This window comes from Protopterus annectens, chromosome 6.part1 (genome assembly GCF_019279795.1).
Source record: "Protopterus annectens isolate FY-2018-M chromosome 6.part1, PAN1.0, whole genome shotgun sequence".
Classification (NCBI taxonomy): Eukaryota; Metazoa; Chordata; order Ceratodontiformes; family Protopteridae; genus Protopterus; species Protopterus annectens.
In genome coordinates, this window is record NC_056738.1 from 432,023,419 (window position 1) to 432,048,197 (window position 24,779).

A 24,779-nucleotide genomic window follows, 5' to 3' on the forward strand; every position below is an offset into this window, starting at 1 on the left:
TGGAGACAGAATACTATTTCTTTCAAGGAGGCTTTTTTATTGTGAATTATTCCTTGAAGACGTGAGGCAGAGGTACCAGAAGATGAATAAAAGTAAAATGGTGATTTATACCCCCTGACATTTATGTGGTTTCTGTCTTGTGGTGTTAATTTGCTGTGTTTCTTGAGTTTTGCACTTGGACTGGTGATTTGGGTGTATATCAGTTTAGTTTACAGTCCCTATGCTAACACTTTGGCAGCTTAAAATATCTTGTTATTTCCTTGCAGTATTATCCCACATTATCTACTTCACAGGATCTGTGTAGAATTCACCATATGGGAGCTGCTACATTTTAACATTTACATCCTTAACAAAATAAGCTAGGTTGCAACTTTCAGTGCAGTTGCTGATATGTTGATATGTTTCTGTGACTTAAACAAAAATGGCTACTTAAAGTGTTGTGTGTGAGTTTTTAACAGCGGCCCTAAACTGAAGTATTTAAGTGATTTAACAAATGCAGTTTATTTAACAGCTTTTCATTCAGAACATTTAAAAATGTTGAAAAAAAACTTTTGTAGCTTGCAACTGATAAAATGTTGAGGGGTCTCCACAATTTGAGAATATGAACATTGAGTACTGCTCGTATAAGTTACTGGTGGTACCAAACATTAGTTCACAAACTGCATTATGGGTGAAAATATGACCTTCCTGTAAAATAAAATCATGCCACTATAACCACTGCTAGCAAGTTGTTTTGCATAATAGCTGGAAAGCCAACTGTGCTATAAGAAAAAAGTTGGTCTGGGTGTAAAAAAAAAACGAATTTTACCAGCTCTCATCAGGTTATGCGCAGTATAGCACATTACAAAATAATACTGACTACCAAGATTGATGTATATGCAGTAGTATTACACATAAGATCAGGTTATAATGTAAAACTTTTTTGTTCCATGCTGTAACTTAATATAAGAGATTCTTTACAGTCTCTGCTGTTCAAGCAAGTAGCCATTCTTGGATGTTTTGGTTTAAGTAAGGGAACAAAAATAAAGGAAGACCTGTAAGGAATGTTGTCAGATAGGAGCCAGTTTGATGTCAGTTTTAAAGGGGCTATAGTTAAGTAGATAGTATTAATGAGGTTTTAATTTAAAATGTCATCTTCCTTATTTGAATGGATATTTTAGACCTACACAGTAAGGCTCATATACATAACACAAATTGAAGGTTATAAATTTAAAATAGAAATGGATGATGATGATGCAGGGGTGGGTGAGTTCAAGAAATAAAGAATGGGATTTTGGATGCAGATCCTTAAGAAGAATAACAGTCATGCAGAATATTATCTTCATAAAGTAGCAAAGTATTTTGAGAAATAAGCCAACACGAGAATGAAGAAAGGAGATTTTGCCAATAGGGATAACTGCACGTAAGTGTACAGAAAATATGCAAGATGGAGCTGGAATTTACTGGAGAAGACTGGCAAAGGAGCCAAGTTATTGCGAGTAAATGACTAGAGAGGGAAAGGTAATAGAGAAGGATGTTGCCAAGAAGACATTTGGCCTGCTGGCCAGAGACTGCCTTCCCTATCAGGGATTGGTATAAGAGTATGGACAAAGAGAAATGGATAGGAGAATCTTAAGTGAAAGATCTGCTCTGATGGAGGTTTTAGTAAACTCTACAGTAGCTGCTGTTATAAAATTAGTAACCCATATAGAATATTGCTTAATAACTATTAGAATCAGTCAGAGGACATAAGAAAAGTTTAGGGGGGGTGGGGCTAGAAAAGCAATATACAAAAGAGTGATGGGAAAACATCTGTATGGATCCCAAGTATGCAACAAAGTCCAGAATGTTTAGGATCTTTGCTTGGAAGTGTTTGCATAGGTATTTTTAAACCCCAAGCAGACTTCAAAGATTTTTCCTCAGGTAGATAGCAAACATTGGAGTTGCGATGAGAAAGAAAGAGGTAACTGGGAACATATGTTGTGGGAGTGTAATGAGTGGCAGATTTTAAAAATTCCCTACCGAGTACTCTTTCAGAAATACACTGTGAGCAAATGGCTGTAACTAGTGAAATGATTCTTTTTAGCTGGGGCACAAGATCTGTATTGCCTAGGCATAGTAAGGCTTTATTAAATTTGATTCCATTGGCTTCTTAAAAAGCAGTTTCTGGAAAATGGAAATCAAAGTCTAAACCAACTGCATTGGAAGTATTGAATATTGTAAAAGAGATAAAAGAACTGGAAGGTCTTTTGAAAAGGGAAGGAGCAAATTGCATAGACAAAAATGAAAATTGTGGGAACAATACATGCAGAATAACTTTCAGCACAAGGAGTGAGGTTTAAGGGAAGGCAGGAATTCGGCATTTTATGTAATGTTGGACTGATAGTTGCAAAGAAAGAAATGATGTGATGTATAATGTGTGTAAATGGAAAATTGTTAATATGGTTTGTTTTCTTTTCTGTTAATGTATGTTTGCCTAGGTCTTAAGTGATAATTTAATAAAGGCGATTAAGAAAATGTCATTTTCCCCTGGAGGAAACTTGCTGTATGGTGTTTTCAGCAAATTTACTTTAAATTCAATAAAAGGGTCATGTTTAAGTGTGAGGAGTTAGTTAAAACCTGAAGTGGAAGCCTTTGTTGTTTGCTAATAAAAATCATTAGCCAGAAGAAACAGAAATTTCAAAAACTGTATTTTAGTTTTTATTTGTTACTGGAAATTTCATTAAAATATTTTCTTATTTTCAGAGATAAACATGAAGAAAACCATAGGCCATCTTTTCATAAGGCAAGTCCAGTGCATTATTTATGCCAATGTTATGTTATATAACTGTCTTTGTGAAATGTGATACCATGTCATAAAAAGCTATATGGATTGATACTGGGAATTCTTAGCAGCCAGACTGATTTTCACTGTTACATTCCTCAGCTTGGTTACTTTCTTTTCTGCACAGCCCCTCTCCCCATACATGAGAACATTGATGCTTTCTTGTTACATCGCAGGCACAAGATTTGGAGAGTGTGCCTAGCAGCCATCTGCTTATATGGTTAAGATCTCATATATGATATTCATAATGGACAAGTTCCTGTGTTTGATGCTCAAGAAATACAAGCCATTGAAGTGTTGATGTTGCTACCATATCACAAGTCGGGAACCACACAAGCATTTCCTCTTTTGTCTCTAGGAAGAGTGCAATGTTAAGCTGTCCATAACTGCCACTGCTTCATCTTTGCTGGCTGAAGATTCAGGAGTGAGAAACTCCAGCCCTGCATTATGTCTTGCATAATAACAGTGATTGATAGTGCCTAATGGTGGGATTTGCAGGAATCCAAAGTCTGTGCCAGGGCACCATGAAAAGTTAAATGATAAGAAGAGCTAACATAAGTCATATTATCTTGGAAGTAAACCAGTTCCCATGCTTGCATCAGTAGACCTTGTGTGTTGCCAGCTTCTCCTTGACTTGAGAGTGGTCAAGCTTGTTCCCAGCTTGCACTTCCATGCAAGAGTATGCAAAAAAATGTTAGATCTGATGTCAGTTTTCATTCCTTCCTCAACAATTGGGTTTGGATCTGACCCTCTAGTAAGACTGTGCCATTTTTTTTTTTACAGTTTGTGGCCACTAGAGCTCTCGAGCTCCTCCATTACCCAAAAAGCTCTGTCTCCTAACGTACCTCAGATCTCGTTTGCTGTTTTTGCATGTGGATGTGGTCGCTGTGAGCTCTCAAGTGTTGCTGAAGTTTTTTCAGATAAGTCATGCTTTTATTTGACTTATTAACATTTTTTCTTCCAATTATTATATATCATATCCACCCTACCTATACTATTTAGTGTATTTCTTATTTACCACTGTTGGGATTTTTCTTTTTCTCTCCCCTTCCCTTTCTAATACCACTTTTTGGTATTACCTTCATTCCTGTTTAAAAAAATTCTCTTCTTTCTTTTAGTTTAAGTGCTAAAATGGCAGATAAGCCTTCTGGCTTTAAAAGTATAAACAATGTGGGCACAAACTATGATGCACACAATTGTTTGGGCCCTGATAACCTGAAATTAGATTGTGAAATATGCAAATCTTTCAATCCTAGGGCGATCGTTGATCATAAAATCAAATGAATACTGAAGGGTCTTCTTCCTTTGACTTTTTCAGAGACACTTTCTGGGGCTCAACCCTCAAGATCTGACAAAACGGAGCACAGAAAGAGGCCATCTGATCAGTCTGAGTCTTCTACCCCTTCCTCGGATCCGATGTTGAAGCTGGCTCATAAGAAGTCAAAGACATAGGATCCGAAGCCCAGATCGATCAGCCGGTATCAAATGTTCTATCTACTTACTCGGATACAGTGGTGTGAGATCCAAAGCCCTTACCTCAAGTGAGGTGTGCATCCTCCTTGGAACCAGCATCATCTAGAGTTCCCTCACCTTTTTTGAGAGAGATGCAGGCATTCCAGTTCCCCCTTCAGTAGCCTCATCCTCTCATTCTTCCAGAAGCTGACATGGATAGAATGATGAAGTTTGGCTCCTACCCTTTTGGGTTTGGAAGTCCTTACAAGTACTACACCACCTGTCTCATCTCAGTCCGAACCATGGTTTTGGAGCCCATGGTTCTGAGATTTCCAGGACCTTCTGTGTCTGATCTGAAGATCATCATATATTCAGCTCCATTACATTCTTGGAGCCAAACTACTCAGAGCCAAAGTGCCCCTGTTGGGTCAAAGAGTTGTCAGAGCTGTCTCTGCCCCTCGGAGCCTTTGCATTAGACAGCTTGGCTTTGACCTCTGCCTTTGGCAGACTACCCTCAGGTTAGGGGGAGCTGATGGTCCGGAATATAATTTCTTGGCTCTGTTGGCCTCCTCCTCCTTGGGGCGCTGTACCTTCAAGGTAGTGGAGAGCATTTTTCCTGCTTCTGCAGGATGAGCAGTTCCTCCCTCCTCAGTCTTCCGTCTGGATCCCATATGTCTCTGTACCTTGATCCTCATCACTCTACTCTGCAGAGACAGCCAACCCAAAGTCTTCAGGCTACCCATTAGGGTATTCTCATTTCTTCACATACTTTTTTGGAACATCCCACCAGAAAAGTCCCTAGGAAGAGACTCACCTCAAGAGTCCATCACTGAAGACACTGATTTTGATGTGTGGGAGGGGTCCCCAAGATCACCACTTGATGTCTCTTTTGGAGTCATGCTGAAAATCCTCAAGCAACGGGGTGGTTAGTCAACCAATAACCCTTCCCAAGAGGAAGCCGTATTCCTGGAAGCCTTTTGGGTCTGGCCCATCTACCTCCTGGGTGACTCCACCTGCCAACAAAGCTCATTGATTTGATCTATAGACAGGTGGGGAAAGAACCAGACACTGTTGAGCCAATCCCCAAAAGACCAGACAGGATTTTGGCACCACCAAAAGGAAGAGAGTTTTGGAGCAAGGGAGTACCAGTAGATGCCATGGTTGTGGCAACAGCCATGAAGAAAACTTGCGGAACACAGTTCTTCTGTCCATCCCCCCTAACATGGAGTCAAAGGCATTGGACAGATTTGTGAAGCATGTATATGCTTCAGTGACCTTTGCACTCAGGTCGCTGAATTATTTGGCACACTTCACAAGATTGCAGAGGGATTTGATTAAAGAACTCTCCAAATCTCTCACTGGGGCCAATACATCTGAGGCTCACACTTCTGTTGCCTGTCGATCACTAATTCGTCCATGAGGCTCATTTCACACGCAGCTGAAGTTACCTCAAGGATGGCGGGTTCAGGCATTTCTATTAGGAGGCATTCCTGGATGCGCCTGTGTGATTTTGCAGAGCCCTTCTAGTCCTCATTTGTCAGTGGACCCTTTGACAGCAGTTTGTTGCTTGGCTCCAAGATAAAGGGCACTTTCTGCATTTGTGAGCAAGATGATAAAACCCTGTTTGTCATGGGCGTACCTGCAGACTATCCCAGTCTGGAAAAAAGCTCTTCCTGCAACCCCATATAGTGCTCCACAGCTCTTCTTTTCTCCAGTCGTTGTTTGCTGCATTCCTGCGAATGTTGAGAGGCACTCTCAGGCTCAGAAAGTTTGCTATTATTTTCTGCAGATTTTTCCAAGTAACATTGACTTCCTTACTTAAATAAGGTCAGTTCATTCAATTTATTATTTTTTGATCAGCAATTGGTAGAGCTTAAGCTGTTTTTTTCACCCATTCCTCCTCACACCTGTGATTTCACCATTTGGTCTTTGTGGTTTTCTGCATTAGTTAAATGATTTGCTAAGTAGTGACATACTTTTTTATGCAACCAACCAAGGTATAAAGGAAGCAAGTGCCAAAATTCAAAGCCCAGAACCAAAAGGAAAGGCACTGAAAGTCCACCTGCTTTTCTTTGGACGTGCATTTACCTTCTGTGATGTTAAATAAAGTGGATCATTGGAGCTACCGGTGGTCTTTCAGTGCCTTTCGTTTTGGTTCTCTACTTTTTTATGCCTTGATTTTGTGTTTTTTTCCCTTGATGTTTAGAGTTTTTTGTTGTTACTATCAGTCTAGATAGGTAAAAGGCTTAATGATTCAGAAAATACCGAATGTGATCATAAAATTTCTCGTTGGAAAACCCATACTTTGGGCACAGTGAGTCTGCAGGGGGGGGGGTCAGTCAGTTAGAAAGTATTTACAATATCTGTGAAAGATTTGTTCCAGGACTTTACAGGAAAAAAAAATAAGCTAATTCTTAAAAGGTTGTTGCCTTGTCAATCTGTTAGTATTCCTAAGGTCAAGAAAGAGAAAAGAAAGAGAAAAGGTGACCATTCCAATGTTGTAAGAGCCACTTCTTCAGAAGCAGCTTTTGAAAAAGTGCTAGTGAAGTTGAAGTTAGTGCTTCTTTTTTAACACCTTTATTAAATTATCATTTAAAACACTTGGTTTAGAATTTGATTTCCATTTTCTAGTAATTGCTTTTTGGCAGCCGACATTGCCAGTTGAGCTGGGGGGAAAATGGTTCCTGAGGGTAGTCATATCAGTATGGAGAGAAAGACATATCCCAGATAATTGGATAATAAGCATACTAGTGCCAGTGTTCAAGAAGAAAGGGGATAGTCACAACTGTGGGCAGTATAGATGTGTCAAACTTCTGTCACAATGCATGAAAGTTCTACAGAAGGTGATTGATAAATGAATAGTAGAAAGTAAGATGGGAAATGAGCAGTTCGGATTCAGATCAGGATGCAGTACAAAAGACCCAATATTCGCAGTGAGACATGTAACTTGAGAAGAAGCTAGAAATGGAGAGAGTCCAACTGGGCATTCCTAGACTTGGAGAAAGCATATGACAGGGTCCCAAAAAAGCTGATTTGGGCAGTCCTGTTGTGGTTTGAAGTCCTTGAAACATTGGTAGAATTAGTGCAGGATGTATAAAAGGACCCAGTGACTCAAGTACGAACATTGTTCGGTCTTACAGAGAGGTTTCTAGCAGGAGTGGGTGTGTATCAGGGTTCAGCTCTAAGCCCACTGCTGTTTATACTGTGATGGAACACATTAGCAATCAGGCTGGTAGGGACAGTTCAACAAAGTTGCTGTATAGCGACAATGTGGGATTATAGGCAGACTCTGAGGAGCAACTTCAGCAAAGGATAGATGAATGGAATGTAAAACTGAAGGCACTTGGGATGAAATGAAGTACAGATAAAACAGTGGTAATGGCAGCAAATAAGGAAATCAGAAGTAACTGAGAATTGAGATAGAAGGGAAAACAGTGGAACAGGTTAACAGCTTCAAGTATCAAGGAGGGGTGGTTGAGGAGAAAATGTCTGAGGAGGTGAAAGGTAGAATCAGAGGGACTACAGCCAGTTGGCACATAGTGTCAGGGGTAGTGTGTTACAGAAAAATGCCAAAGAAGCTGAAATGTTATGTGCACAATACAGTGATGCGACCAGCACTACTGTATGGCATAGAAACCTAGGCAGTAAAGACAGATCAGTTGATGATGGAGATGAAGTGTCTGTGATGGGTGGTAGGATGCACACTGTGGGACAGACAAAGAAATGAGGACATAAAAAGAGAAGCCAAAGTAGCTCCAATCACAGAAAAGGTCAAAGAGAACAGCTTATGGTGGTTTGGGCACATGTGCAGGAAAGCAGAAGACAATCTAGTGAAGAGGATTTGGGATAGGAAGAAAGCAAGAGAAAATGAGGGCATCTAGCAAAGAAGTGGATGGATTGTGTGAAAGAAGACCTGCAGCAGTCAGACATGAGTGTCAAAGAATGTAGGAGAGTGGCATTGTTTAGGGAGAGATGGTGACAAGTGACATGACATCCTAACCACATGTAGACAATGGGAAAAAAGGAGTTGATGGTGATGATTTGTTTTACTGAATATCTTCAACAAATAATTAAAGACATTTTCAGAACACCCCCACAATCTGTTAACTTAGAACAGATAAAACTATGTACATCTTCAAAAAATGAAGTTTAGCCCTCCAAATAGAAACAGTTGCCCCAAATTGACAGCTTCTCTGACAAGCATTACCTTACCTAAAATTAAAGTTAATTGTGGTACAGTCTGTGTTGCCACTTACACTGATTGGTCTCTGTTCTTTCCTTATACCTGTTCCCCTTCCTGATGTGAAAAACAACTTGTATGTTTTCAGAAAGCATCCTTTTAGCACTAAGACAAAAGTGCAATGGCTGTCTTTAAATAAGACTAAATTGTGCACTGGTCTACTAATTGCATTAAAGGATTGGTGCTGCTAGGGAAGCTGCTGTCTCTTTATCACTTCCAATAATTTTGAACACTTGCTGCTTTACGTTTTGCATTTCCCTTGGCAAAGGATGCTCCAGAACTGTCAAGATTAATTACTTACACTTGCAAACAGCTTGTCTTTATGGAAATATTGTCAGTAAAGAAAAAAAAAATGGCAACTAACAACTCCACAAACCCATGAAGGAATCTTTGTCAAGTTCACACAACACAGAATAGAATGTATAACTACTTTCATTTCAAGACTTCTTTACTCCATTTGCTAATGGAGAAACACAAGCTAAAAGTATTGCATATGCAAGAAACTTAGCACTTCTCATGGGTTTCATCATTTTGTCTTATTTTTCAAGCCTACTTGCTTACAAAACCTTTGTTTTTAGATTAAGCCAATGACATTAATCCAGACATTCACCCTTGCAAAAATAAGAGAAAACTTCTACCTCTGCATATAATCAGTGCACATTATACCCCACTTCCCACCCCAGCAGCCCAAGATCACAGCATATTAACTTAAACTTGCTTTTGTCCAACCTTTCCTCTCTTATTACATTGCAAAGCCTATATTTCACACTACTAAAAATGTACTTGTTTACTTTAATATATTTATCATATACAGCAACAACTACAAAGACTTCATCTACCCCTTCATTAAAAATGCAGTTGACTTGACTGCATACTACACAATAAACTGTTTTACTATACAGCATGCAGTTTATATTGTGCAATGTTTTATACAAATACTACTAATAAAAATATTGTTTTACTTACAGTTAAGTTTTAATCTGATAAAGTGGGGTATATGCTTTACAGTCCACACTCAAGTTTAACAAAGTCAACAAAAGTCTAGTTTTTCTCAGCCACTTTTCTTGCAAAAACACATTTCACAATTCTAATAGATGCTTTATAATCTCATATTTATTCAATAATTTCAGTGTTTCTGATTGTTGTCTTGTTCCTCTCCATCTTTTAACTCCAGACTCATGTTCAAGTCCAAGGTACTCCTGATTCTTTTAGTCATCTCTTATGTTTTTATGTTTCTCAAGCATTTTCCATTAGAACATCCAAGTCCAAGGAAGTCATTGTTCCACTGTATTTGGCATTCGTGAAACCTAGCATTGATTACAGTGTCCCCCTTTGGTATGTACCTAAGTAGTTATATCCAACAATTGGAACGTCCACAGAGGTTCCTCACTAAAAGAATACAGTACATAGGTAAAATGTCCTTTGCAGACCGTCACAAGGCCTTGTTCCTGTATTTTGTCTCCTATAGGCTTTTGAGGGGAGATCTATGCCTGGCATACAGGGCATTGTTAGACCCCATTCTGATGGACCTCCTGCATGTCTGCAAAACAAACAGCACCAGAATTACCCATTCTAAAGACTTAAATATTGCCTGTGATATAAATATGACCTGCTGGAGAGATCGGTATGTATCCCAGAGACTACACCATCTATGGAACAGGCTTGCCATCCATGTGAAGCAGAGCTCCTCCCTAACCTAATTCAAGTGCAGCTTGGACAATTGGATGGGAAACTGGAAATTCATCCTTGGTTTGGCACCTATGTCTCTAATGGACACAGGTAACTTGTAAATGGTTCATCTGCCAGGCCCATGCTTACACTTATCAAGGGTATCAAAAGTTGTCAGAGATTTGGGGTACATGGCTAGGCTTAAAAATACCCTTGTGGTCATTAGCCTAATAAACACCTATGAACTTATGATGGTTTCTCCATGGGCTTTGTTGTCGGAAGAATGAGAGGGAGAGTCCCCTTCTGTGGGATAGACTTTTGTATTTCTTCCTTAGCCTGTTCTGCATCAAAAAATGTCTTTGATCCTCCAGGAAGAAGTATTCTGAAGATATCAGGATACAGCATATTGAATTTCAAACCTGCCTGTCGACATTCCCTGACTACTGGGATAAATTTGCTTGTCTTCTGCTTGGTGTGTAGTAAGTATTCTTTATTTATGAATACTTTGCTGTCTCCATTTTTTAAAACTTTTCCTTCTTCCACAGTTTTGTCAGGATCGACTCTTTTCTGCTGGTATGATTGCATCTTTGCTAATGCAATTCTTGGTTGCTTTATGGTGACCAGGTTTAGAGCATAAACTATTGTGTGCCCTTTCAATTAACAAATCCTACTGTGGAATACCAGTTCAGTTGCTTATATGTGCTTTTATAAAATTAATACAGTTTGTTTCTTCTAGTTTCTGTGGTGTAGCAGAAAATCTCAGGTTTTCTTCTGTGTGTGTTCTGTCTTCTAACTGTACCATTTGGTGAAATAGCTCTTCTTCTTCAGAAGTGTCATACTTGGCCAACCTTTTCTATATTTCAGTCTTTTGATTTTTGCAATTGTATCACTTCATCTGAATAGCTAGTTAATACTACTACTATTTTTCAGCCTTTTATTATTTAAGTTGACACACCTTCAATGTTTCATTTATTTTAGTCCCCCTCTGATTAAATTTGATTTATTTTTTCCTCTGAATTACTGGTAACCATCACTTGTACGAAAGCTAAACCTTGAACTGCTTTTTGCTGAACAACTGCAGAATTCTATCTAGTCAATGTTTTCTTTTCACTTTTTCAAGTTGATTTTCTTTCACGTTCTCTGAATTTACTTTTTTTGGAATGCAGACAAAGTACTTACTAGCTAGTAAATTAATTTTACTGTAACTAGCAAAATTATTAGCTCTCATTTCTCAGTTTCTCTTTCCATAGTGGGAGAGCTAAAATTACTGTTGGTCGGTGTGCAAACATCTTGGAAGTGAAGGTAGTGCTCCTTAATCTTCTTAAGGCATTTATTAGCTAGAAGCCATAGTGTTTGTGCCTTAAGTAAAAAAAAAAAAGTCAGTAGTTTTTTGGCTGAGAAGTAGCAGTGAAAGTAATTATAATCCATATGTCCGTTGCCTCTGTGTATTCCTCCAGGATTCCCTATGGTCCGTTGTTGCATGTAGAGTAGGGCATGATGATGAGGCATTGGTCAAGACACAGTGATTTATAGCATTCTCTCTTTTCCCTGTTTCCTGGATGCAAGTAGAAGGCCCCCACATTTTCCTCTCCTCCTCTTCATGTCTCCTCTCTCTCTCTCTCCTCCATTCTCCCTTGACTAAGTATCTGAAATTTGACACAGATGGGACTTTACTGGCCTCTGCTCTAGAACTCCTGGAGACATTGTTGCCATTGGCTACTTCAGTAGTTTGTAGCACCAAAGCGGTCCTTGGTGCCAGTATCAGCTTTGGTGTTCAGACCTGATTAGATTGAGTATATAGTAGCCTCTTTGACTTTGGGGCCATCTCAACTTCTAGTGTCTTTGGTGCTGGGATCATTGGCATCAATCACTGAGAGTTTGAAGACACTGTAGGCGCAACCCTTCTGGGTTGATAGATACCTCTCAGCACACATACATTTGTTCCATCCCTGGACATTACTCAGAGCTGTCTTTTTAAGCTCAATCTGATGTGTTGACACTGTTGTCCTGTTATCATGTTACATACAGTATATCAGAATATTTTAGCTTGTACCTAGAAATACTCTGTGTGTGGGTGTATATGCATTTTTTTCTATTATTCTCACCCTCGCTTCTATTAGTTTTCCAGTTCTATTCATCAGGCTGTTGTTCTCCTATCTTTTTATTGTTGGGCATTCAAAGAAATACCATTATTAAAAATTTTCTTTTTTTCACTGTAATCTTTATTTCCTACCCTTTAGAGAGTATTTCTAGGTACCATTGTTGGTACATTTTTTTGTTCTGTAGTATTTTAAAAAATCTTTTGCTATATCTGAGCTTAATTTTCCTCTCTTCTCTTCTTTTTTTGTTTACCATGGCAGATAAACTGACAATTTAAAAAAAATGCACTTCCCATTGACATAAGATCCGTGATTCTGATGCCCAAAAGGAATGTCTACTGTTTGGGCGCTGTTAATTTAGAAACAGATTGCTTCACTTATGCTGGTTTATATTCCAGGGCTCTTAGTGACCAGAAGAATAAGTTAATGCTGAAAGGTCTTCTTTCTTCTTCATCTTCTTCTGTAGCTACTGGAGCTTCAGCCCCCCCACCAAGATGTCTGAAAAGAGGAAGCCTAAATCAGCCACAAAGAATAAGAACCCTAAGAGCAGGTCTCTGGACCATTCTACCACATTAGCTCTGTCCTCCAAACCTCCTGCAAAAATCTCAAAGTCAGACCCGGCACCTTCAGATCCTACTTCATCAAAGCTTGAGTTGCCTCAGATCTGATCTCCAAGGTTTTTACCAGAGCCGAACTCTCCTTGGCTCCACTTACCTTTTCTTCAGGAAACTCTGAGGGGACATTCCAGGCTGCCATCTAGCAGCTCCTCTCTTAGGTCTTCCAGGAACATGTCAGAAGCAGAGATGGATAAGAAGATGATGAAGTTCCTCAGAGCTCAGATCCAGATGGGGCCCCGGGGTAATCCCTGCTCCATCTCCCATCAGACCTGTGAGCCTGTCCTCCATTGACCTGCTAATCATGTCTCCTTCTGCTAACTGTCCCATGATTTCGGAGCCCTCTGTTCCAAGGTCCTTGAGGGTGTCCTCGACAGATCTGATGACAGGTTGTTCAACTGTGACCATGTTCTTGAGTCAACCAACTCCAGTGCTTTCATAGCAGGAGGACACTCGGAGCTGAAGAATTGATACTGGCACTAAAGGGTTGGGTTTGTCTCTGAAGTTATCATAGCCATCCTTGCCCTTAGGTGCTTCGATGTTGGGCAGCTCAGGTTCGACTCCCTCTTTTCGAGGGAGGGATCTGGGGGAGTTCAGGGCTCATCAGTACAGGGGTCTTTAGCGCCAGAGTTACTGAATTGTGTTTCTCCTAGATCCTCTGCCTTTGAGATAGTGGAGAGGGCTTTGTCAATGCTAGAGAAAAGACATCCTTGCCCCTCGGATCCTGTTTCTCTTCACAGTTGGGTTTGAGTTCTCAGCCTCTCACTTCTATCCCACTGTGACAGCCTGCCTTAACGAGCCTTCAGTCAGTCTCTAGAGACTCCCCTGCCACTTCCATTACCTCCCCAGACCATCCTACTGATGAGGTCTGTTAGAACAGGACATGTAAAAGGAGACACTTGGATTCCCTTCAGGAATCTGTCATTGAGGACACTGATTTCAGTGAGGGGAAGGGTCCCCCGGATCTCTGAGGATGTGTCCTTTGGAAAAATTCTGGAACTTTTAAAGCAAAAATGTGGATGGTCTTCCAGCCCCCCTTCCCAGGATGAGTCGATGTACCTGGAAGCTTTCGAGTCTGGCCTTGCTACATTTTCAGTGATCTGGCCAGTGAGCTAAGATTTTGTCTTCTGCTGTGCATGGAAAAAAACGGATACTGTGGAGCCAGTTCCCAAGCAACCAGATTTTTAGCCCCTCTGAAGGACAGAACACACTGGAGTAAGGGGTTCCTAGTAGATGCCATGATTGTAGGAGCAGTTGCCAAGAAAGAGCTCACAGAGAAGAACACATCTGTCCAACCCCACTAACAAGGAGTCTAAGGCTTTGGACAGATTTGGAAAGTGCATCTCCGCCTCAGTGACCTTTGCTCTGCAGTAAGTTAATTATTTGGCAAGCTTTACCATGTTGCAAGAGATCTGACAAAGGAGCTTTCCAGATCTCTTTCCATGTCCAGGTCTGTGAAGGACCAGAATAAGGTTTCTTCACAGCTGGCCACCCTTCAGTCTATGTCTAATGCATCCACGAGGCTGATGTCTCATACTGCAAAGGGTACCTCAAAGGTGGTGGGTGTGAGAGTAGATGTCAGAAGACATACCTGGATGTGCTTGTGCAATTTTGTGGAGCCGTTCAGGTCTTTGTAAATCAGTGATACTTTGATGGAATTTCTGTTTGGCCCAAAGGTGAAGGAAAAACTCTCCAGAAGTGAGCAAGAAGGAAAGACCTTGTCTACTATTTCAGTTTCTCTACTCCTCATATACCGTTTTCACAAAATCAATGAAGAGGTAGGAAAATATGGTTTCTTAAGTCCCAGGGTCCTTTCCAACACTCACGAGGAGATAGTACTTCGAGAGGGAAGGAGAGAGAGGAACTCTTAATGGAAGATCCTGTCCTCTCAGCAGAGGTGGCCTGCAAAACGAGGGTTTCAGGTATTCCTTCTCAGACAAACCCTATCCATGCTCCTGAAAAGTTGCCTGGCTGCTTTTCTCTGGAAGCATTTGGGGGGTGCTTGACCCTGCACCTAGAACCCTGGGCATCCATCACAACACATTCCTGAGTGCAGAGGTTCATATCCAGAGGTTATTTCATACCATATTTCCAAATTCACCCCATAAAAATGAGGAAGATCCCGGATGTTCCACCTAATTAGAGGGAGGCAGCAGCTCTGGAAGTAAAAAAGCTGATAGAAAAAGAGTCATCCAAGATGTCCCTCCCAGACTAAATAGGATCTGGATTTTTTTCAAGATTCTTTTTTAGTTTCAAAAAAGACAGGGCTTGAGACTCAATTTGAATCTGAGCAAATTAAATTAGTATGTAAAGTTCCGTTTTGCCCCTGTTGCAAAAGGATGACTGGATGAACTCAGTAAGGATGTATACTATCACATCGAAATGAACAGACACTCCAGAAGATATCTGTACTTCTGGATGGGAGACTTGTCATTATCAGTTCAGAGCACAGGTCTATATTAGACCATTGAAAATTCAGTTCAGCGAACAACATTTTCGGTGCACTTAGATCGAACATGCCATTCATCGAGCTGTTCATAATGATATCTTGTTGTACAGTAAAAATAATAAAATTTGCCCTTTCCTTACTGTAATGAGATCTCTGAGTTGGTATATATAATTATCGGGGAGTGTGGGAGGTGCAGCCCCCCACAAGAGTAGAATTCGGTAAATGGCATTTCCGATTAAATTCTGTTTGTTGAAGTGGGTTTTCGCTGATTTAATATAGACCCCAAAGTACTGCCCTTTTGTCTCATCACAACTCCCAGGGTATTTGGTAGCAGCTCACCTAAGATATTTCGGATTCCTGGTGTTTCTGTGCCTAGACAATTCGCTCCTGACTGCTCCAACCAGGCATGTACTACTTCTGGCAAGGGACTACTTGCTCCAGTTGTGCCACCATCTGGGCATCACAGTCAAATACAGGAAGTCAAATCTCACTCCTACACAGCTGGAGTTCATAAGTGCTCACCTAGATATGGTCAGTCTGGTAGTGTCTCTTCCCCCAGCAAGAGTACACTCCTCAGATCCCAGGTAAAAGAAGTGATCTTGCATTCCTGTCTTCAACCACAACTAGTCTTGTAAGCCTTAGATTCCATGGTAGCAGCTGTAACTCTAGTCCCATTGGCTGGATATCATATGTGGATTCTGTATTGGACCCTTTCAGTTCAGTAGGCAGTTCTTCAACAGCCCTTATGCACTCCAGTTAGTATTACATAAGTTTGCAAGGAACACCTACTTTGGTGAATCCATTCAAATGACATTTCTCAGGGCCATCCTTTTGTTTTACCTCTTGCAGTAGCCACAGTGACCAAGGATGACTCCCATTTGAGGTGGGGGGAGGCATTTCCTGGAAAGGATAGTCCAAGATACGTGGTCCCTCAACAGGCCAGTTCACATATCAGTGTCCTGGAGATGAGAGCCATCCTTCTAACATTGCAGGCCTTTCAAGATGCTCTCCCCTCTGGGACAATTGCAGTCCAGTCCAACAAAAATGTCTATGGTCTGGTACATCAGCAAACAGAAGGGGACCAGGTCTTCCCCTCTTTGTCATGTGGCTTGTGGCAGTGAGCAATCTCTTATGGTTGTTTTCTCATTACAACGTGTATACCAGGGAATTTCAGTGTGCTTGCAGACAAACTAAGCAGGTCTGTTCCGATGCCTCATGAGTGATCTGTCAGTGTCAAGTGTCAGAAAGATTGTTCATTGATGAAGCCAGCCATGTTGCAATCTCTTTGCTTTCCCCTCAACAAGAAGTGCAGCAGGTTCTTCGCCCTGATCTTTCCTCTGGGGGAATCACTGAGAAATGGTCTAGTTCACATTTGGCCACCTGGTCTCCTCTATGATTATACCCCATTACCTCTACTCCCCATTTTCTGCAGAAAGTCAACCATTTAGAGTACAGTAATCCTCATTGCACCCTTTTCGCCTTGTGAAATCTGGTTAGGTTTCCCTTTCTGTGGCCTCATCTTCTGTATCCACCCTGGAAACTGGACCGCACTCCAGACCTCCTGTCTCATCTGACTGGGTTAGGTCATCTGAACATAACAGGCTTCAAGTTGACTGCTGGGTTTCTTCAGTTCCAGTGATGGCTAGACAGCCCAGACTTTCCTTTATGGTCCAACATATCCTTTTGTCCAATTCAAAAGGCTTCCACTAGGAAGGTTTACAGAAGCAAATGGAAAAGATTTTCTGTTTGAGCCATCCAGGAAGATTTTGATCCCTTTTCTGCCAATCTTCCCTGTCCTAGATTTTTTTAGCATCCCTCTTCAAAGAGGGGGCTAGTTTCTCTACTATCAAAGTCCAACTGGCCGCTGTTTCTTATTTTCATTCTGGCGCAAATCATACTTCTTTGGTTTCTTCTACATTGTGCAAGACCTTTCTGAAAGGCACCTTTTTACTTAGGCCCCAAGACAAAGGACCCTTCTCTTCTTGGGGCTTATCTATGTTACTTCAGGGTTTTTTTCTCCCAAACACCTTTATTGAATTATCACTTGTGACATAGGCAAATTTACGTTCATATAAAAGTAATCAAACTATAGTAACATAACAAACGATCTGAAGTAGTTACTTCATTTGTTCTGCAACCTGTGGGTAATGGATCTGATCTCGGATCCGAGCCGGCAGCTTTACTAGCTAAAAGATCCAAGCTCCTAGCTCCTCCCCTTACCCATAATCCCCTGCTACATACTCCCTTTCCCCAGATCTCGTTTTCCGCGGCTGGGAGAAGCTTCAAGTGAAGAGCTCCTAGGCGTGGGTGAGAACTTTCTGGTTTACCAAACCGTGGAAAAGTTAAATTCAGATATTTTTCGTTGTGTGTATTTGTGTATTAGCGCCCTAGTCGTCGTGTAGTATTATTAGTTTAAAAGTTTTGTGGTAATTTTTTGCCTTAATTTGTATTGCCTCCCTTTAGTGTGTGAGTGTGTTCTGTATTATGGCTGAAGGGCCCAAAGCCATATTCTCTAAGTGCACTGAGTGTGGCCATAAGCTTTCCCCAGCTGATGGCCACACTCAGTGCGTTCTTTGTCTGGGGGTGGCCCATTTGTCCACCAGCTGACAAATTTGTGCAGCTTTTAACCCTCGGACCACCAGGGATAGGAGGAACAAGTTAATCCTGGTGGGATTATTACCGCAGGATTCTTCTTCCTCCTCTCCCTCTAAAGCACAGGCCGTGACTGCGGCCCCCGGGCCTTTGGACCCCTCTACCCTGTCTGGGACTCAACCTCCCTCAGATTCTCAGGGTCAGGGGGACTCTTCTTCTTCCTCTAAGGAGAAGAGGCATAAAGAAAAGCACAAGAGTCACAACAGGCGGGCTGAGACTCACCCCTCAGCCCCGCCATCTAAAGTTACGAGTCCCTCCACGAGGGCCTCCGGATCCTCTCCCTCTCGGCTCTGTTCGCCTTGTTTCTCGCCGGAGCCGGAGGAGGAGTACCGGTCTCCCTCGAGGTCTTCGAGGCTGCCCTCCCGGCCCGCCTCGACGACCTAGATGGACAAGGAGCCTGACCGACGCGGACATGGATCGGATGATGCGTTGATTTTTGCAGACTCAAATGAAGATGGGGGTGCTCTTGCCTCCCTCCCTCCAGGGAAGAGAGCAGCCCCCTTCTTTACCCCAATAGCTCCTTCTCTGACCCGGTTTGAGGTCTCGGAGTCGTCGGATCCAGGCCATTTCAGAACCACGGAGTTGTCGGCGCCGACAGCACCGGTTACTTCGACGCCGACTTTACCCTCAAGCTTGTCGGATCCTAGCTCTCGGGGCCGAGAGCCGAGCGTCGGATCCGTGGGGGTAGGTGTGTCTTCGGCTCCGTTCAGGTCGGAGCACACTTCCCTCTCGGGTCCGACCTCTTCGGCTCCGACACCAATCCCTACCTCGGAGCCGAGGGGGCTGCTTTCGGAGCCTGGGGAAAGCGGTTCTCCTTCAGCATTCGAGGTAGTGGAGAGGGTTCTGTCGAGACCTTCCAGATCCCCGGTCCGGGCGACAGATCCCCCCCCATCACATTTGGGTCTATCCTCCCCCATCCGGCCACTGGGACAGCCTGCACCAACACTCCAGTTAGTTCCCTTAGAGGAACAGGACCCCGTGGGCAAGCCCTCCTCGGATAGCCCCACCGAGGAGGTTCCTCGCAAAAGGAAGTGCAATAGGAGGCACCTGGACTCCCCTGAGTCCCTCACGGAAGCCATAGATTTGGATGAAGGGGAAGGTTCCCCAAGATCACCCCCTGAGGATGTCTCCTTTGGAGACATCATGGAAATGTTGCTAATTAGAGGAGGGTGGTCTAACCAAAAACCTTCCTCAGACCAGTCTGTGTTTCTGGAGGTGTTTGATGCAGGCCCGTCTACCTCCTGGGTGTCCCACCCCCCCAGCTGACCCCCTGGTAGACTTAATTACTACCAGGGCATGGAAGGAGCCGGACACCGTGGAGCCAATTCCATGAAGGCCAGATAAAATTCTTAGGCAGGCTTGGTCTAAGGCTTCACCAGTAGATACCATGTTGGTGATGGCTGCCACGAAGAAGGAACTAGCACAGGAGAGTTCTTCGGTCCATCCTCCGGATAAGGAATCTCGGACATTGGACCGCATTGGAAAGTGGTTGTTTACTTCAGCCACCTTCTCTATAAGGGCGCTGAACTACATGGCGCACGTCATCAGACTCCAGCGAGACTTAATAAAGGAATACGCTGGGGCTCCCCCGGAGTCCATGACGGCCGAGGATAAGAGGACTTTCTCGACTCACTTGGCCACTCTGAAATCTATTTCTAACACGTCTATGCGGCTACTTTCCCATGCCACGGAGGGAGCGGCTAAAGCTAGTGGAGCAGGGGTCGCCTTGCAGCGTCCCGCCTGGCTCCGCCTTTGCAATTTTGCGGAACCCTTCAAGGCGTCCTTCGCGAATGTGCCCTTTGACGGTTCCTCGCTCTTTGGCAAGACTGTCCGCGAGACACTGGTCCAAAGCGAGAAGGACGGGAAAACACTGTCTGCCGTCGGAGTCCATTTCTCTAATCCCCAAGGATCCTTCTCTAGGTATCAGAGGGGACAAAAGTAGATGTGGTTCCGTAAGTCTCAGCAGTCCCGTCCAGCTTTGGATCCCTTGTCCTTCAGAGGCAGAGGAGGACAAGGTGGACGCCGGCCCAGAGGGAGAGGGGGTTCGTGTAATTTTGGGTCTAGAGAACTGTTCTCAGACAGGCCCGCGCAACAGCCCTGAGGGCTTACCCGGCTGTCCTTCTCTGGAGATATTCGGGGGGCATCTGTCGGAGCACCTCCAAAATTGGGAGTCCATTACGACGGATCGGTGGGTGCTCAGAATCATATCCAGAGGTTACACCATTCCCTTTCTAAGTCTTCCCCCTCCTATGAAGCGCCTCCCCGATGTCCCACCCGATCAAAGGGAGGCGGTAGCTTCGGAGGTTTCGAAGCTGCTAGAAAAAAGAGCCATCCAGCACGTCCCCCCAGACCAGTTCGGATTGGGCAATTACTCCAGGTTCTTTTTAGTGCCAAAAAAGACGGGGGACTTAAGACCAATTCTAGACCTTTCTTCCCTGAACCTGTTCATTCCCAAAGAAAAGTTCCGGATGGTCACTCTGCAATCAATTCTCCCCTTCTTCGGGAGAACGACTGGATGTGCTCCATAGACCTCAAGGATGCGTACTTCCATATTGTTATGGACAGACGATCCAGGAGGTTTCTCCGCTTTCGGCTGGGAGCCAGTCATTATCAGTTCAGGGTTCTTCCGTTCAGCCTCACCACAGCCCCCAGGGTGTTCACCAAGGTCATGGCAGTTGTTGCAGCCCACCTGAGACTCCAGGGCATTCAGGTCTTTCCGTACCTCGACGACTGGCTCCTCACTGCCTCCAACAGGCATCAGCTTTGTTCTGCCAGAGACTATTCTCTCACTCTTGCCCAGCGTCTGGGCATCTCAATAAACCTCCAGAAATCCTTCCTTCATCCTGTACAAGTTCTGGAATTCATAGGGGCCAAAATAGATACTCGCCTCTCTCAGGCCCTTTTAACATCAGACAGATTGAGCAGTTTGTCATGTCATGTTATGGCACTTCAGTCCCCAGCCCCATCAGCAGAATTAGTCCTGAGAGCGCTGGGCTCTATGGCGGCAGCAATCAGTCTTTCCCTGCACGCACGTCTGCGAATGAGAATTCTTCAATGGACCCTTCAAGTCCAATGGTCTCTGTTGCTTCACCCCTTAGACACTCCTATTCCCCTGAGCAAGGTTTGCAGGGCCTCCCTCCTCTGGTGGCTTTGCTCACGGGAGCTGCGGGAAGGGAGACCCATCGGAATGCCTCAACCCCAAACCACGTTGACCATGGACGCTTCTCGCCTCGGGGCACGTGGACTCCCTTGGAGACCACTCTGCATATCAATGTCCTGGAGATGAGGGCGGTGCTTCTAGCATTGCAAGCTCTTCACGACCTTCTTCCCCTAGGGACTATTGCAATACAGACAGACAACATGGTGGTAGTCTGGTACATAAACAAACAGGGAGGGACCAGATCTTATCCCCTTTGTCGGGGGGCCATGAGAGTTTGGGAATGGGTGATATCCACCAACCGTTTTCTGATAGCAACGCACATTCCGGGACGGTCCAATGTTCTTGCGGACAAGCTGAGTCGCGTGATCCTCACACCTTACGAGTGGTCTCTGAACCCGTCAGTAACAAAACAGATTTTCCTCAAATGGGGTCGACCTTGCTGCGATCTTTTTGCTTCTCCGTCAAACACAAAGTGCAGCGAGTTTTTTGCTCTAATTCCCCCACCAGGGGAGAGCCCCTGAGACGCTCTGGTTCACGCTTGGCCACCCGGTCTCCTCTATGCTTACCCCCCTCTTCCTCTCATGATGAAATTCCTACAGAAAGCCCGAAGGTTGGGGAGCAAAGTTATCCTTATAGCCCCATTCTGGCCTTGCCAGATCTGGTTCCCTTATCTGCGGTCGCACAGTGTAATTCCTCCTTGGATCTTGGATCCCATCCCGGATCTGATTTCGCATCCTGCGGGATTGCAACCCCCAAACCTGGAAAACCTCAAGCTTGCGACTTGGTTGATCCAGTTCCACTGATGGCAAGGACTCCCGGTATCTCCTCACTAGTGAAAGACATCCTGGTAGCAGCGCACAAACCTACTACCGGGAAAATTTACAGTAGTAAGTGGAAGCGTTTTTCCATCTAGGCTAGAGACAAGGGTTTGGATCGTTTTTACTGTCCCTATCCTAACTGTTCTTGAATTCTTGTCACATATTTTTCATCAAGGAGCCAGTGCATCTACAGTTAAAGTACAGTAGCAGCCATCTCTCATTTTCACATAGGAGATGGGCTGGGATCGTTGCTTCAGCTAAAATATGCAAAATGTTTTTGAAAGGAATTTTTGTTGCTGAAGCCACCAGTTAAGACTGCGGTTCCACCATGGGACCTGACATTGGTTCTGCAGGCATTAACGAGTCTGCCCTTCGAACCGGTCGCCTCGGTTCCATTAAAGTTTTTATCCTGGAAAACAGCCTTTCTGATCGCTATTACGTCAGCGAGGAGGGTCTCAGAACTTCAGGCTCTTTGCATAAGACCTCCTTATCTAATTTTTCATAAGGATAGAGTGTCTCTCAGGACTAACCCCTCCTTTCTGCCCAAAGTGGCCTCTGAATCAAATATTAATCAGTCAATTAATTTACCAGTATTTTTTCCCAACTTCCAGAACAAAGGGGAATATAAGTTACACAAATTGGACGTACATAGACAACTGTGCTTTTACTTGCACAGGACGAAGGCTACTCGCAGGTCTGATCAGTTGTTCATGTCCTTTGCCAAGCCATCCTTAGGTAAGGCTGTTACCAAAGTTACTGTAGCAAACTGGATTTCGCAATGCATCATCCATGCTTACTTAGCCTCAGGGAAACCTGCTCCTTCCGGAGTCCATGCCCATTCAATTCATTCCATAGCTACTTCTGCAGCTTTTTGGTCCAGAGTTCCTCTGGATGATATATGTTCAGCAGCTACTTGGTCCTCTTCTCATACATTCATTTCTCATTATAAGTTGGATATGATATCCAGGAGTAGGGCTTCCTTTGGCTCCGTGGTGCTCCGGAATATGCTTCCTTGAGGAACTCCCAGGGTTTTTTATTAGGTAGCTGGGGACTCTGTCCCACAGGTTGCAGAACAAATGAAGTAACTACTTCAGATAAAGAAGTTATGTACTCACCATAACGTTCCATCTGAGTAGGTACTTCATTTGTCTGCAACCCCCCCCCCCCTCCATGCCCCCTATCCAGTATCGTGCTTCCTGACTATGAATGACATTCGTTCATGCAGTTAGGCAGTAGGTTATTGGTCCTCGGTTGAGAGTCTTGGTTGCTAGTTTAGGCAAACTCGATCTGGGGAAAGGGAGTATGTAGCAGGGGATTATGGGTAAGGGGAGGAGCTAAGAGCTTGGATCTTTTAGCTACTAAAGCTGCCGGCTCGGATCCGAGATCGGATCCAGTACCCACAGGTTGCAGACAAATGAAGTACCTACTCAGGTGGAACGTTATGGTGAGTACATAACTTCTTTTTATACTTCACATATATTGCTATATATCATGTAACCCAGTCAGTATTACATAAATTATTCAATTCCTGCCTTTTTGTAAACAATAAGCATCGTAATTAAACCATCACTTACTACATAGGCAATCATACGTTTATATAAATGAAAACAAACCACACCGACACAATCCTAGTCACAAGCATTTTACATCACAAATCATACTGGCACATACTCAGTTGTAAACATAATGCATCGCTTATAATATACCTAATCTTTCTCACTCAAACATTACATAGCTCATTTAAGTCCTGCTATCTTTTAGACCTCATTCTTCCCGTGTATGTATTGTTCCCACAATTCCCTTTTTTTCCTATGTAGTTTGCTCCTACCCTTTTCTAAAGATCTCAATTCCAGTTGTTTTATGTCTGTTACTATATTCACTACTTCCAATATATTTTTTTTAGATTTTGATTTCCATTTTCTAGTAATTAAGTTTTTTGGCAGCCACCATAATTAGACACAGCAAGGATTTACCATGTGTAGGCAATTCTGATTCTGCATCATAGCTCAGAAAAAATCATCTCCCTTATCAGACCAGTCTGCCCACCCAGCATTTCTGACCGTGCATCCCACAAGAAATAATTAAAGTCCGCCTACTCACCACACTCCCAAAAAATATGTTCCCAGTTACCTTTTTCTTCCCATTCACACTTCCAGCATTTAGAGTCTGCCTGACGAAAAATTCTCTGGAATCTACTTGGAATATAAAAATATGTATGAAAACATTTCCACAAAAATCCTTAATCTTTTAGATTTTGTTGCATATCTGGGAGACATACATATAACCTCTCATTGTGTCTTTGTGAATTGCTTATCCAATCTCTCTTCTCAAGCCTTTCTAACTTCCTCTGACTGATTCTTATACTTATCATGCAATATTTTATATGCTGTACTAAGTATTCCTTTTTTAATGGCAGTATCTGTTCTAGATTCTATTAAAAACTCTACCAGTGCTAGTCTTTCATTTAGGACCTCCCTATTTCTTTCTCTTTGCTTGTACTCTGATATCAATCCCTCATAGGGAAGGCAGTCTCTAACATGCAGTCCAAATAAATTATTGGTGTCTTCCCATTCTGTCATCTTTCCCTCTCTAGTTATTTGCTCCCATTACCTTGGTTCCTATGCCAGTCTTCTCCAATAAAGTCCAGCCCCCCTCTTGCATATTCTATATCCCTAATTGCAGTCATCACTATTGGCAGAAACTCCTTTCTCCATTCCTGTGTTGGGTTAGTTCTTAGAATACTTTCTGCTATTTTATGGATATAATATCCTGCATAATTATTGTTATTCTCCTTAAACGTCTACATTTAAAATCCCAGTATCTC

At 43.0% G+C, this 24,779-nt stretch overlaps 1 protein-coding gene across 1 annotated transcript in view; it reads left to right on the forward strand.

The window, feature by feature from the left end:
• Positions 1 to 24,779, forward strand: part of LOC122805613 (aspartyl aminopeptidase) — a 1,034,351-nt gene that overhangs the window by 712,120 nt on the left and 297,452 nt on the right. Inside the window, exon 12 of the mRNA XM_044075861.1 lies at positions 2,725 to 2,764. Coding sequence (XP_043931796.1) covers positions 2,725 to 2,764 — 40 coding nt within the window. The remainder of the gene's footprint in view (positions 1 to 2,724; positions 2,765 to 24,779) is intronic.